Here is a 14,593-nt window from a genome sequence, read left to right as displayed (position 1 = left end):
GAGGAGGACTCCACCCCGCGCCCGACCGCGCGGGAGGTCACAGGACCGGAAGTAGGTCGAGCGGCGAACGTCGTAAAACGCCGGACTGGGCGGCTTTCCGGCGGCCACTGGACGTCCGCTTTCCGGCGGCGCCCGGCGGAAAGCGCCAGTGGAGTCTTAAGGTGGCCGCGTCGGCCTCTCCCGGGTGGTTAGCCGGCGTCTGAGGAGCGGAGCTCGAGCGGGTCTGGGCCCGTGAGGGGCCCTCGCCAGCCGCGGGGCCGCGCCAGGGAGCCGCCGCCTCGTCCTCCTTCTCCCCTGAGGCGCCGCGCGGCCAGGCAGCGGATCCAGGCCTCGGCCGGCGCCGGGCCTCCGGGGCCCTCCCGGGCTCAGCATGCCCGGGGTGAAGCTGACCACCCAGGCCTACTGCAAGATGGTGCTGCACGGCGCGAAGTACCCGCACTGCGCCGTCAACGGACTGCTCGTGGCCGAGAAGCAGAAGCCACGCAAGGAGCACCTGCCCCTGGGCGGCCCGGGCGCCCACCACACCCTCTTCGTGGACTGTATCCCCCTCTTCCACGGCACCCTGGCCCTCGCCCCCATGCTGGAGGTGGCCCTCACCTTGGTAAGCGCGGAAAGGGGCTTGCCTCAGAGTTAGCGGGACAGGAGACGGGCTGACAGTCGGCTTCCGAGCCGTCCCGGCTAGAAGGTCAGGGTGGTCCAGCCGGAGTCTCGGGACCCAGCACCGCCGAGTTCGCCGTGATCGTGAACGGACGACCCGCGAGAGCGCGTTGGTTTTTGCCCGCACGCACTTAGCAAGAGCCCCGCAGGTGGCAGGCAGCTCGTCGTTGCAGCGGCCGAAGGGGCGACCTTAGTCGTCCCGGGTGTTTTTAGAACGCCTTAGGCGACGGAAAAGGCACCGATTTTCTCACACCGGTAGCCCTTATAGAGACAAGCCGCTGTGAACCGAGCGTCTGTATTTGGAATTTTGAGTCGCGGGGAGTTTGGACGTTGCCGTTGGGCTCGCGCGCACCGTCGCGCGGCCGGATCCGTGTCTGCCGTAGGTGTCAAGGCGCGGTTCTAACCACGTTACTGCCCCGGGACACCCAGGGTGGACCCACGGTTAGAAAGGCGGCGTCGAGCGCTCCGTGAACAAGAGCTTGTCTGTCTTCCTTGGTGATATCTGGAATGCAACCGTGATTTTAAAAGCTGAAGACTGTGTGTGGAATTTGAAAGCCAGAGCAGACTTGGCCTTCCAGCCCGCACACTTCTGTGGGTCTGCTCACGACTGATTTATTTGAAGTACAGTGGGAAAAGGTGTGGCGTAGGAACAGACCGACTGGTTATTGAATTTTGGGCCGTAGTTGTTGAGGTATGGTGACCAGTGAAGGAAAAAAGACGACCTGTAAATTGGAGTTAAAACCTTAGGGAGGAGTAGGCTCAGACCTGCCTGGGTTGAGGTAGAATTTTTCGAATATGTATAAACTAAGATACTAAAAGAGAATTAGTTGATTCATGCAAAGAGTAGTTAAGTTTGAGAAGAGTAGTAGAAATCCTTTTTCTCTACATCCCAACAAGTAAAATGAATCCATTTTGTAAATACCTAATTATGACACCCATGTAAATTCTTAATAAGCAGGAAGTATCTTTAGACCAGCAGTCCTTGCCTAAGCTTACTGGGCACATCTTTGAGTACTTGTTAAACTGAGTCATTGTGTGAATTTTTTCCTATCATCATGGGGCAGAACATAGATAGAAAGTAGATGATGTGTATAGAATCAACATTTTAGCTCCTGAAGAAATGTGCTGTTGGTATCAGTGTGTTCCTGGGGTATGCGTGTGTCTGTTTTAATGCAAGTCTTTTGAGCTTCCTGTCTTGATTATTCTATCAAGATAACTGTGTGGTGATTGGATATGTGCAGTGCAGTCGGTCACTCGCAGGGAACTCTATTGACCAGTAGTATTAAGCAGGGTTATCCAGCTTTCCAGTAGAGCCAAGCCTGTGCTAGGGGGAAGGATATTGCTATGGATCAAATACAGTACGTGTGTAGCGGTTGAACTTGTACCAGGCAGACAAGTACAGTACTGAAGAATAAGTGCCATATGGGGGGGTCAAGCAGAAAGTGGGGAGGGGTCCGCTGACCCAGGCTGGGAGAGTCAGGGAGGGCAGGCTGCCCAGAGAAAGGGACATGCAAGTGGTGGCCCAAGGGGCAAGGCTGGAGGAAGGGGACAGAGGGACCAGGTGAAAACCGGGCGGGGGGGGGACGACACACTTTTAGAGATGAGCTAGAAGGTAGAGTATAAAGGGACCAGACAGAGAGAGACGTGAGCAGTGGACAGACGTCATCGTAGAAATCATTCAGGGGCACTGCTCGCTCTGCACCACTGCATCTGTACTCCAGATGCACCTTCGAGTGTTTCCCCAAGTGTGCCCTTCAGTGTTGGAGTCTCCTGTCCAACAGAATTAAGTGCAAACTAGGTTTTCTGCACTTAGCCTCTTTTAAGACAGTAAAAACTGTCTGAATGTCTGTCCTACCAAGCAATATGGTAATTTGTGCTCACTTTTCTTATATTGATCAAAACTTTGAATCATAGACTCAGCATTTAACAAGTAGGAGAACAATGTCAATTGAGTACAAATTAAATAACTTTGAAAATAAAGTCATAAAGAAAAAAATTGCCATTTGAAACCATCTACAAGTTTTTGTGTTACTGTTAAGATATTTAAGTTTATATCATTCAGATTTTGTCTTAGCAACTTTATAACCTGAAGGCAATGAAAAATCTCAGCCACAGTTTATCAGCTGTAGAAAATGTTTTAATAAAGCATTTAAATCCATAAAACTATAAACGAGGCCTAATTCTGATGGCTTGTTTCTATTCAGGGAGTTTTGTATTGGGTTATTTTTGATAAGTGGGAAAGACTGACTTGATATTCTGTCCATCAAAGGGCAGCATCGAATTCCTTTGCAAGGCTTTTCATTATAATTTTCCATTTAAAAAAAAATCCATGCATTTCTGGGTGCTTTCTATTTTTTTTTAAGTACCTAGGCCTGTTATCTTAATTTATCCTTATAACCCTTTGACGTAAGTAGTGATGGAATTATTTCTAATAGCAAAAACCCATAAAATGTCAGTAGGGAAATTAGCATAAAGCTGCTGTTTGCCTAAGCCCTCTTTGTCCTCCCCACACACACACACACACACACACACACACCCCCACTGTGATTTCCTAGTGCTGGGAGCTGCTTGTTGGTACCTTCTGCTCTGATGACTTCTCATTTGACTTGGGCCTGGGATTCCTTCTGCTGCCCCCATGTGTGCTTTGCCTGTGCTCATCTGCACAGGCTACCGCCCCTCTGGCTCTTCGCTCAGCCCCCTACTTCCTCCTGGGAGGGGGAGCTGGCTGCTCTGGGCTCTCCTTTCAGTTCTTCCCGTGACCTTCGCTCCTTGTTCCCAGGCCCCTTATCTCCAGCGCTCTTCCTCCAAAGCCAGCTCCTCCTCTTGGAAGAATCAGCTGCTGATTTAAGGATCTTTTTCTTCTCCGTGAAACTCGCCAACCCCTCTAGTTTTAGACTCCAGGGCCTGGGTGTTGCTGCAGACAGGGAGGCTCCCAGACACCTAGCTTGTAAGTGACCAGCGTGGGAGCAGCACCCTCCTTGGGGTGACTTACTTAGCAGCTCCCTGCCTTGCCTTCTTTGTGGCTGTGGTCACGGAAGTGCATGCAGTATTATGAGAACTCCAGGTGCCTCGCTCATGCGGACACTAGCAAGTTTGCCAAGAGAAGCTGCTTTCTTTGTCCAGCCTAGCTGGGAATGGACGAGTGGGCCCGAGCCTGTAGTAGTTCTCCGGCATGTCTGCCAGGGAGCAGGCCTGAAAGACGTGAACAGAGGGTGGTGGCTTGTGCCAAGGTGACAGTGTCCTTCTTTCCATCTGAAAAGTAAAGGAAACCGCATAAGTGAAAGCAGGATTTGGACCTTGCATCAAAGTCACTTGCCACGTATCAGAGTGCCATCGTGAACATTTTCATTTTGATTGTTCACAAGATGCATCACAGGAGGACACCATAGCAGCAGAAACGAATTCACTGAGAACAGAGTTCAGACAGCTTCTCAGCTCTTTTGCTTTGTCCTGCCCCACTTGGAGGGTACGAGTTGCCTACTGTATAATCTGCCACTTAAATCCACTTGGGCTTTTTGTTAACAAGCTGTTTGGGCTGACTGCAGGATTCTGAAACCCCTCAAGAGCCACCTGCCCCATCCCCACTCGGCCGACTGTCCATGCTGCTTGCCTCCTGCAACACACCGACTCTACTATGCTGCGTCACTCACTGATGACGTCTGGTCCACTGAAGCTTGTGTTTGCCACTCGGTGGACTCTGATGGCTGGTTCTCCAGTCATCAACTGGTGGTTACTGGTGTCTCTCTGGACAGTGGACAGGCTGTGCCTGCCCATCACAGGCATCCAGACTTCATTTGGTGGTTCTTATTTGAATCATTTTGTGACCTGGTTCACTTTGGGAGCAGCCTCTTCAAAGAGTTCTACTAGGAGTTCCCTGAGGTCCAGTAGTTAGGACTCGATGCTTTCCCTACCGGGGCCTCAGGTTCAATCCCTGGCTGGGGAACTAAGATTCTGCAAGCCATGTGATGCAGCCAGAAAAACAAACAAAAAGCAAAGAGTTCTACTAGAAGTTTAAGGTCATGACACTATTTTTCTGCTAGAATTTGGTTAGGCCTTTAGAGTGTTTTATATAGGAATCCACCCCTCTTTAGGTAAAGTGTCAGTTGAGGTATGTTCGTTTGTCACAAGAATCCACCATCCTGTCAGATGCCTTCTCTGCTGTCTGAGCACAGGTACAGGGTGACCCTGTGTGTTTCCTGGAGACTGAATCCCAAACCATTCCCTTCAGCCCAGAAGCAAGATTGGGGAGCAGCTTAGACTGCTCACTGAAGACTGCTGTGGGAGCTCCCGATGGCCTGGTGTCAGGGTTTGGTGCTCTCACCGCCGTGGCCTGAGTTCAGCGTCTGGTCAGGGAACTGATACCCTGCACTTGTGGTGCAGCCTGCTGCGGGATAGCAGCAGTGGGAAATAATCATCTTATCCTTGCATTAAAGGTAGCTGTGGTAGGCCCAAAAAAATGCCCCCCCCCCCAAGATGTCCACGTCCTAGTTCTTGGACCCTTGGACAGGTAACCTTACGTGGAACAAGAGATGGCAGATAAGATTGAGTTAAGGATCTTGAAATGCGATGATTATCTTGGATTATCTGATAGACCCAGGGTTCACATAAGAGGGTCCACATAAGAGGCAGCAGGGTAAGAGTCAGAGAAGAGAATTTTGACCACAGAAGCAGGGGTCAGAGTGAGACAGCCACCACCCGAGGAATGCAGTGAGCTGTGACCTCTCCATGTTGGAAAAGGCAGGGAGCAGATTCTACCCTCAAGTCTCCGCCAAGAGGCAGCCCCACAGACTTGTTTTTGACTTCCGACTTGTGAGACAGATCTGTGCTGTGTTAGGCCACTAAGTGTTCATACCAGACTCAGGACACTCTCTGTAGTTGTGACTCTGGATGTAAGAGCAGCCCACAATGCGGAGCCAGGCGAGGGGCGCAGAGGTGGGCAGACGTGAGGATCACCTACATGAGGACGCCCTCAAGAGACCAGTCTTCGATCAGAAACAGAGGCTAAGAGGGTGACACCAAAGGGCGGGCCAGTGGGTGGGTGTGAGTTCAGGAAATGGGACCAAGTGCCAGATTTTAGAACTAGGCTATGCCCTTGGATACCACGTGGAGGTAAATTTAGAAAGAAATGAAAGAATTTTGCTGCTGTAAGCAGCAGTAGAGTTTCCAAGACTCATTCTTTTAAGAGGTGATAGAAATAAAATATAAGTAGTTGTGGAATAATTTGCCTCAAAGTTAGAGTGAAAGAGCCATTATAAATATTTTGGCGACATAGCCCTCATCTCTTGGGTGGATGACCAAAGCCTCTAATTGGTTCATTGAGCCTTGGTTTTGACCCAGTATGGTAATTTGTGAGCTCTTAGGAGGGCAGAATTACTATTCTAATCCTCGTGTGAGCCAGGGAACCTTGGACTGTGACCATTTTGTAATGTCTGCTTTTAGTCATAAAGGAGACTGTTGGAGTCCCAAACCAGAATTTGAGAAAAAGAACGAATAGAGCTATGTTTAAAAAGGGAAAAGAAAGAAAAGAAACCCTTTTTAACCAGTTAATTCACTTTGAAAAAAATTGAGGATCAGTTGTATCTCTTCTTTTGCAAGCTGAGAATAGAATTTCCTGCAGTGTATTATTAAAATTCCGTTACAGCAAAACAGGACGACCTTTTGTTTTTAATAATCGCATTAGATCTGCAGGATGCTAAATCTGATGAGAGAAGAGTGGCATTGTAAAACAAAAAACTTAGCCAGAAGGAAAAACATAAATACAGTATACTAACGCATATATATGGAATTTAGAAAGATGGTAACAATAACCCGGTGTACGAGACAGCAAAAGAGACACTGATGTATAGAACAGTCTTATGGACTCTGTGGGAGAGGGAGAAGGTGGGAAGATTTGGGAGAATGGCAATGAAACATGTAAAATATCATGTGGGAAACGAGTTGCCAGTCCAGGTTCGATGCACGATGCTGGATGCTTGGGGCTGGTGCACTGTTAGGCCCAGAGGGATGGTATGGGGAGGGAGGAGGGAGGAGGGTTCGGGATGGGGAACACATGTATACCTGTGGCGGATTCATTTTGATATTTGGCAAAACTAATACAATTATGTAAAGTTTAAAAATAAAATTAGAAAAGAAAAGAAAAAAAATCTGCAGCCATGCTCCTGTTTAAAAGCATGCCGCAGGGAAGTGTGTGAGTGCATGCACGCGTGCTCCCCTGCACCCCACATCCCAGCACAAGGGTTTTCATAGTGTATTACAAGGAATACTGAAATAACAGTACTGAAGGACTTGACTTTGAAAGAGACTCAGATTCCCATGCTGCCTCTGTTTTCTGGCTGTGCAAGCTTAGACCCTCTCTGAGCTCTTTAGTTTGCTATCTGTGAAGGATTGATTTTAACGACCTGAAGGTTTGTTCAAGCCCCAGAAGGCCTCAGTGCTTCATCTTGTCAGAGAAAGTGGATAACACTGGTTCCCCCTCACCCACGGCACTACACCCATTTATTATGTGTCTGCGCTGGAGCCTTCTGCTAGGACTAGGGGAGGAGGTCATTCCTAGTGTCCAGCCTCACACCCCACCCCACCCCCGGCCATTGCAGGCTCCTCCTCTGTGGGAAGACACTCCACTTCCGAGAGAGGGGGAGCCTATGCTCTTTGCTTTCTCTGACCTCCTATGGACTGTGGAAAAGCTAATTGCGGTGGCCTTCTTTCCCCTGAACACCCATACACCCATTTGGTGTGTGTTTGTTTTTTGGTGGCCATACCACCACCATAATTTGGTGGGATCTCAGTTCCCCAACCAAGGACTGAACCTGGGCCACAGCAGTGAAAGCCCAGAATCCTAGAAATCCTATGGACAGAAGAGCCTGGTGGGCTACAGTCCATGAGGGTTGCAAAGACTAGGACACAACTTAGCGACCGAACAACAGAGGCCACCAGGAAACTCCCACATTTCATTCTCGTAGGGAGGAGGATACAGGAGTTCTGTTTGTCTTGTCCCAGCATTTGGTTGAGGGAGGGAGGTTCCTTTGTTTATTGAGACTTGATGTTTAAGGAAAAAGCATTCACCTTTTCTTCCCAAATTTTGTTCTCTTTTCAGATTGATTCGTGGTGCAAAGATAATAGCTACGTGATTGCTGGTTATTATCAAGCTAATGAACGAGTAAAGGATGCCAGGTATATCCCTGTGAAACCCCTCGAAACCCCTCAGTGGGCTCCCGGTGCAGAATCTGTCAGAATAGTCCCTCCGTGCTTGTAGATAGTACTTCAGGGGTGCTGGGGCGCAGTCTGTGAAACAGTGCCCCTCCGTGCTGTTGATAGTATTCCAGGAGGGCTGGGGTACGGGTCATTCCAAACACCAGTTATTCTAAAGACTCAGATGAATGCTGGGATTCTGTCCTGTGTTGTCTTTATTTTGCTTAAAGGGAATTCTGAAAGCGAAAGCAACAGTCCAGCGCCTCCTGTTCAGTCCCCCCTCCGCTGTGCCTTGCTTCCCATTCCCAAACTGGGATTGATGTAGGGCAGAGCACCAGGCAAGAACTCCACTCTTTTTGGGGGTTAAAAAAAAAGCAACTTTAGGTTTGGTGTTCTTTGGGTCTGCTGCTTTGACGAAAGCATGGTGTTTGCTACTTTCCCCATATAATAGGTCTTGTTTTCTTTTATCCAGCTAGTTGCCCCCATGGTGGTTCTCACTAACGAGCAAAGCTGAGATCTTTGCTTTGTTTCTGCATCAATGTCCTAGCAGAAAAACTGATAACATCCTAATGTTAGGGTAATTTGAGGTGGGCTTAACAAGCTGGTTATCTCCAGAGGTGTGAACCGTCTGTCAGAGAAAGGAGGGTGGTGCAATTACCCAGAGCTGGTGACAAAAGCTGGCACCTGCCCTGCCTGAAGGAATGAAGATGGGTCGGGTCAGGAAGTTGTGTCCACCCCCCCACCTCCGCCGCCCTGAGAAGAACAGTGTCCTTTGGTCAAGGGATATGGCCAGCAGCCAGCCTGACATGATCTCACAGAGAGAGTCCCAGAGGAGTTGGCACCCTGAGCAGCCAGAGGCACGAGCTGGGTGACCCTGAAGCTTTGCTCATGTGGCCAGGCAGAGCTGATGGGCTCCCGTGTCCAGGCAGTCAGGGGGTGCAGTGAAGGGCCCCAGACCAAATGCCTCCCGGATTCATGTCCACTCGCCCAGCATAGGCAAGTGGTGGGACTCAGTAGCATTTGGGGAAATAATACAGTAAGCCAATGGAGCACTTCCAGAGATGTGAACTGTTTTGTTCTAGAGGACTGGGCCCAGTCAGGACTGAGGGTGGCAGGGTCCCCAGCGCAGCGTGGACTCAGAGCGGCTTCTGTGCCAGCCTCTCTGTGGACGACATGCAGAGCTGCTCTCTGATCCCTGATTCTTCAGCTTTTCCCAAGACATCTCTGACTGTTTGGTCCCTGCATCCATGCATGCCTCTGGTTTCTCCTCAGTGCGTCTCTTACCAGCCCCTCCTTCGAGTCCACCTGCCTCCCTATGTTGATGAACTGGAGCCTGTTCACGGCCTGTGTCAGTCTTGGTCTTATTACACGAAGGAAGCTGCCAGAGTGTGAATCCCCTGCCCCAGGCCAAGCTCTGTGGTGAGCTGAGCCACGGACTCCTGGCCCTTGCCCTCAAGCTGCTGCACTGAACTTGGAAGACATTGGAACCCAGGCCTGTGGTGCAGGCCCCGGAGCCCGTACTGTGCGGGTGGTGCGGGGGCTGTGGCAGCAGGAGCAGGAGGCACTCCACCCACAGCCGTGACAGAGGAGCCTCCGGGAGGGTGTGGACAGATGAGCCGGTGGCTGCGGGACCCCGGCCCTTGAGACACCTGTGCAGCGCTGCCTTCACTCCAAGGGCTTTCCAGGGTGACTGGGGGATGAGACTCCCTGGGGCCCTTTGTCTATTACATTGTTTTTTGTTTCATTTTTCTTAATACGATGCTGCAGATAATCACACACCTCTGTAAATTTTCAATTTTAAAGGTAAAAATAGAATACTGGCTAAATTTATTTTTATAAAGCATTAAGCCTGCTTTTTTCACCTCAATCACGACGACAGGGTCGTAACTGTATAGTGTGTTTCTTTCTGGTTCAGTCCCTGCTTCAGAAAGCTGAGACTGATTGTACAGAGGGAAAGATGCACGAAAAGACAAGGGCCCCTGCTCTGCCCTGAGCAGAGCAACAAGTCACTGCAGCGGGATCACAGTCCCCAAAAGCTACTTAAATGGGTGTAACCCCACACGGGAGGTAGCTTACTGGTGCTGTTGGTCTTTGTGTCATTGCTGTTTACTCTGCCACAGGCAGACAGTGTTGCCCAGCGTCAGCTAAAACTTGGTAACCTCGCTGGTTCTTCCCTCTCAGTCCAAACCAGGTAGCAGAAAAGGTGGCCTCCAGAATCGCCGAGGGCTTCAGTGACACGGCTCTCATCATGGTGAGTCACTGTCGCTCGCTCCAGAGTCCTGTGTGTGGGGACAGCTGCTGAGCAGCCTCTTGCTGACGGGGAGCTTTGTCTGTGAGCGGTTTCCTTTCTGCAGGTACTTACTTCATCAGACCATGGCCTCCTTCGGCCGTCTTCTCCCAACTGCAGGCTTAAAGTTGCTGAGTCAGGGCCGCTGCAGTCATGGCACACGGGTGTCCAGAGGTGGGGGGTCTTTCAGCTACAGTGGGTCTCAAAGTGGGATCCCCATGCTCACAGTATCAGTACCACCCGGGAATCTATTGGAAATGCAGGTTCTGGGGGCCTAGGAATCTATGTCTCCATAAGCTTCCAGATGATTCCAATGTACACTCAAGTCTGAGACGCATTGAATTAGGTCAACCAGCACAGCAGAGGGAGCAGGGACGGACATAGCTCATGTGAGGAGCCCTGTTCCTCTCAGTTCAGATGAAATTCTAACAGGGAAGGCAGCGTAACGTTTGGAAGCTTCGGGTGTGTAAGAAAGCAGTCAAGTACTCAGTGCTTCTCCCATGTGATGCACCGTGAGCCTGGGCTGTGGTGGTGTGCACTCTGAGGCGGGGTGTCTGCTGTAGTGGGCAGTGTTGCGCCCGTCCCTGACATCCCTGTGGAGTCCTCCCCCGTGGGAGAGCCCCAGGGAGGGACCCGCAGGCTGCTGCGGAGGTCCTGGCTCTGTTCGCGAGTGCGCCCTTCGTCTCGTTGCAGGTAGACAACACTAAGTTCACGATGGACTGTGTGGTCCCCACGATCCACGTGTATGAACACCACGAAAACAAATGGCGCTGCAGAGACCCGCACTAGTGAGTGCCCATTCCCGGGGGGGCCCGTGGGCCGCGTGCGCTGGGGCCAGTCCCGGCACGCTGCTTGCACGGGAGACCTGACCCCCGCCTCCTGGGTTTTTAAGCTACATGTTCTCTAGAGAAGTGTGCACACCTCATACAGAAGTCACAGGTGTTCCTCAGCCCCCAGAGGACAGGCCTACAGGGTTTCCAAGCAGTGGGGACATCCTGTCACTCATGGGTCTCCCCTCCCAATCCCAGGCCACCTTTCCCTAAGCCAGACCCTCTTCCCAGGCTTTTGTGGTTTATTTGCAATCAGTCATCTACCTCCAGCTTTTTCAGAATTTCATTTGAAGGTTATCTCTTGCATGTTTCATATCCTTTATATGTATCTTCATGTGTTTAGATGTGTTTGCTAGAGTTCACCCTTGGCTTCCTTTATACTACTCTGCGCACGGCTGGTTTCCTGTTTACTCTATTGAAAAGCCACGCGTTTTGAGTAAGAGGCTGACTTCTCCTGTCTCACCTCATAGTGATTACTGTGAAGACTGGCCAGAGGCCCAGAGGATCTCAGCATCGCTCCTGGACAGCCGGTCCTACGAAACACTCGTGGATTTTGATAACCACCTGGATGACATTCGGAATGACTGGACAAATCCAGAGATCAATAAAGCTGTTCTGCACTTGTGTTAGGGAGGGGTTTCAATGACTGGTCTCTGGGCGTTTCCACTACACTGAAGAAGAGAAGTTATTTTTAAATGTAAATAAAATATCACAGTCGGTGTGGAAAGCTGACAGTTTTCAGAAGTGGCGTGTGCCTTGAGAGAGGGCAGAATGTCCATCAGTCACCTGTCTAATGCAAAGTCTCTAGACCAGGTACAGACCATCCCATCCGACCACCCTGTGGAGCCTTCCCAGTTGTACATGGCTATAGTTCTTCAAATCAAAGCTATTTCTGCTTGTCCAAGATTGTTCCTATTAAACAATTTTAACTAACCTTTTATAATCTGGAGAGAATACTTTTTAAAGCATATGAACTGTCTTTAAAAAAAAAAAAAAAAGCCCAGATCTTATACCCAAAATAGAGTGTTTGTGAGTTTTCATCCTGTTTGAGTTAATATCGTCCAGCCTGGGGATCAGGCCTGTGCCTGGTGTGCCGGTGCCAGGCTGTGTCTGAGAGCCGAATGCTGGTGTGCACAGCCAGGAGGCTCCCCTAGCTGCCACGCCTCTTCACATGGGAATAATGCTGCTGGTGCCTGGGAAACCTTCATCGTCAAAGGGTAAAAACAAACACGTTGGGAAGGCAGCTTGAGTGGGAGCCCTGTATGATGCTTCTCAAGCAGACAGATGGGAAACCCACGGAACTGAAGAAAAAGGGGATCGGTGTGCTAAGATTGTCTTAAACAGGCAAGAGTCGGTCCTGACTCGACTGGCTTGCATGATTACCCGAATGGCTCTAATTTATTTCTTCACAACAATTATTTCTTTTCGTATATGAAGCCACACGAGCTGAACAAAACATAGGCTCCTGGAGTTTTACAGCGCCCAGTCTGTAATCGTTAACGCTTGAAACAGTTAAGCTTTTTAACCCCATTGTAGGAAATTGATGGGGAAAGGACTCCATCGCGTTTATTCTTTTTCATACGAGTTATTCCATGCAGAGTGCAGAGACCTGTACCTTTGCCACTGTCATTTTTTGGACCATGTGAAGGAAGTCTGTGACAATTGGGTTATCTGTTGAAAAGGCTTATGATGCAGCATTTCACTGTTTTATCAAGTAGGAAACCTTCCAGCATTGCTTACAATAGACATGCTTCCTTTGGTCCACCAGATTCTCTCTCCTTCCTTCAAATCCAGCTCACCCTTGGCTTTGTAAGGTGACCGTATGTCGTGTGGGGAACACAAATGAAGGGCTGGCATACCCATGCACTACACCTTCTCGTCGCCTCAGAGGCTGCAACCAGCACAGGTGGAGTGCAGCGGGCAGTCTTGTTCCAGATGGGTCTGTATTTTATTTTGGAAAGGAAAAGAGTCAGTATCTAGCATTTGCCACAGAAAAGGCTGTCTTTTCCTGAAATTAGAATGAGCATGTGCTACCTCCAGGTCAAGGTCAAAGGTAACTGGCAGAGCTATTTGAAGCCAAAGGTGTGGCCAAGTCTAGTTTGGAAGCATTGCACAGATGGTCTTATTGTCCCTCATTTTTACCTCTGTGAAGAAACAAAAACAAATTTCCAAAGTGCAGACGATTGTTTCTGGATGCTTGTGAAAACAGCAAAGCCCCTGGGCCCTGTGCCGGGCTCCCCTCTGTCTTCTCTCCAGGCCTGGCTGTGTGGCCTCTGAGCCTCCAGTCTCCCAGCCCTTAGAACAGTCGTTACCCACCCAGGATGAGAGTAGGAGCCCATCAGAAAGCCACTGAAATGGAATCATACTGTGATTTCCCTAGAAAAGATTTAGAGAAGCAACACAAATTATATTGTATATTGAAGAGATTCTTGTCAGTCAGAACGTTCCTAAATGAGTCCTGCTTTGGTTCGAAGGGGCTGGAGGGGAAGGGGTGGGGAATGTGTAGAGACATCCCCTTAGAACCAGCCATATGCTTAAAATTCTGGTGGACGTTTTTCTCTGTTCATACATCCATCCATCATGAAGAGAGTGGGACAAATGAATTACCGGTTTGCCTAAAAATGCCATCCAAATCTAATGGTTGCTTTTAAGAATTGAAAAATACTGAATGTGAAAAGGTAGGCTGTGACTTCCTAAATGACAAAAAGCAAGGTGCACACTAAGGAAAAATTGGCTTAAGCTTTCCAGGGATCTGGTATTTTTAAGCTTCCTCAGTGTGAAAAGTTCCATATAGTTAGCTTTGACTCAGTGGCTTATTTTTCTGATTGATGTGCTTGCAAAACTGTTGTTCCCTCTTAGAGTAATTTTCAGCTTTTCTGACTTACCGTCTTTGTTTTGCCTTCAAAAGAAAAATATTGGCTTCCCAAACTGCCCCTTTTTAGTATTATATTTATCTTAACAAAGTAGCTACTTTATAACATCCTGGTAAGTGAAAGCAAGAAAAAGAGCCATGGGCATTAATCTCCATACCCTGCAGACATTTTTAGCAATTTTAATGAAGAGAACTGAATTTAAAAATAGACTTTGATTTTACTAATTGACATTTCTTTAGCCTTTCCATCAACTCAGTGCCTCTTAAGCACTGGATTCTTTTCTTCAATTCAGTAGAAAGCCTGGCGGCAAAGACTGGTTTGTGTTCCCCCTGCCAGCTTTCAGATAAAGTGAAAGTCTCTTGGCTCTGTCCAACTTTGTGACCCCATGGACTGTAGCCCACCAGGCTCCTCTGTTCATGGAACTCTCCAGGCAAGAATACTGGAGTGGGTTGTCATTCCCTTCTCCAGGGGATCTTCCTGGCCCAGGAATCGAACCGGGGTCTCCTGCATTGCAGGCCGATTCTTTACCAGCTGAGCCACCAGGGACGCCTTTAGCTGTCAGATAGGTGGTATGTTAATCTGACTGTGTTCCCGGACACCTCAGAATCGGGGGCGGGGGGGGGGCGCGGGGCGGGTAACAGATATTTGTATTCTCGTAATGTTGACTTGTTACTACTTAAAATGTTTAAGATCTTGAATAGGATGCAAAATCTGATCAAGTTTTGCCTTTCTCTGAGATGAATCCCCATTCTTCTAAG

General features: G+C 49.2%; 1 protein-coding gene across 1 annotated transcript; it reads left to right on the top strand.

Moving 5' to 3' along the window:
• Window positions 1-39: 39 nt before the first annotated feature.
• EMC8 (ER membrane protein complex subunit 8) lies at window positions 40-11,981 on the top strand. The gene is made up of 5 exons (XM_010850833.1): window positions 40-601; window positions 7,751-7,827; window positions 10,027-10,096; window positions 10,826-10,920; window positions 11,433-11,981. Exons 1-5 carry the CDS (start codon window positions 371-373, stop codon window positions 11,590-11,592), a joined length of 633 nt encoding a protein of 210 aa, XP_010849135.1. The 5' UTR covers window positions 40-370; the 3' UTR covers window positions 11,593-11,981.
• Window positions 11,982-14,593: the final 2,612 nt, after the last annotated feature.

The sequence above is a fragment of the Bison bison genome, unplaced genomic scaffold, assembly GCF_000754665.1.
Source record: "Bison bison bison isolate TAMUID 2011002044 unplaced genomic scaffold, Bison_UMD1.0 scf7180017864295, whole genome shotgun sequence".
NCBI lineage: Eukaryota > Metazoa > Chordata > Mammalia > Artiodactyla > Bovidae > Bison > Bison bison.
This window is presented reverse-complemented; position numbering and strand designations above follow the sequence as displayed.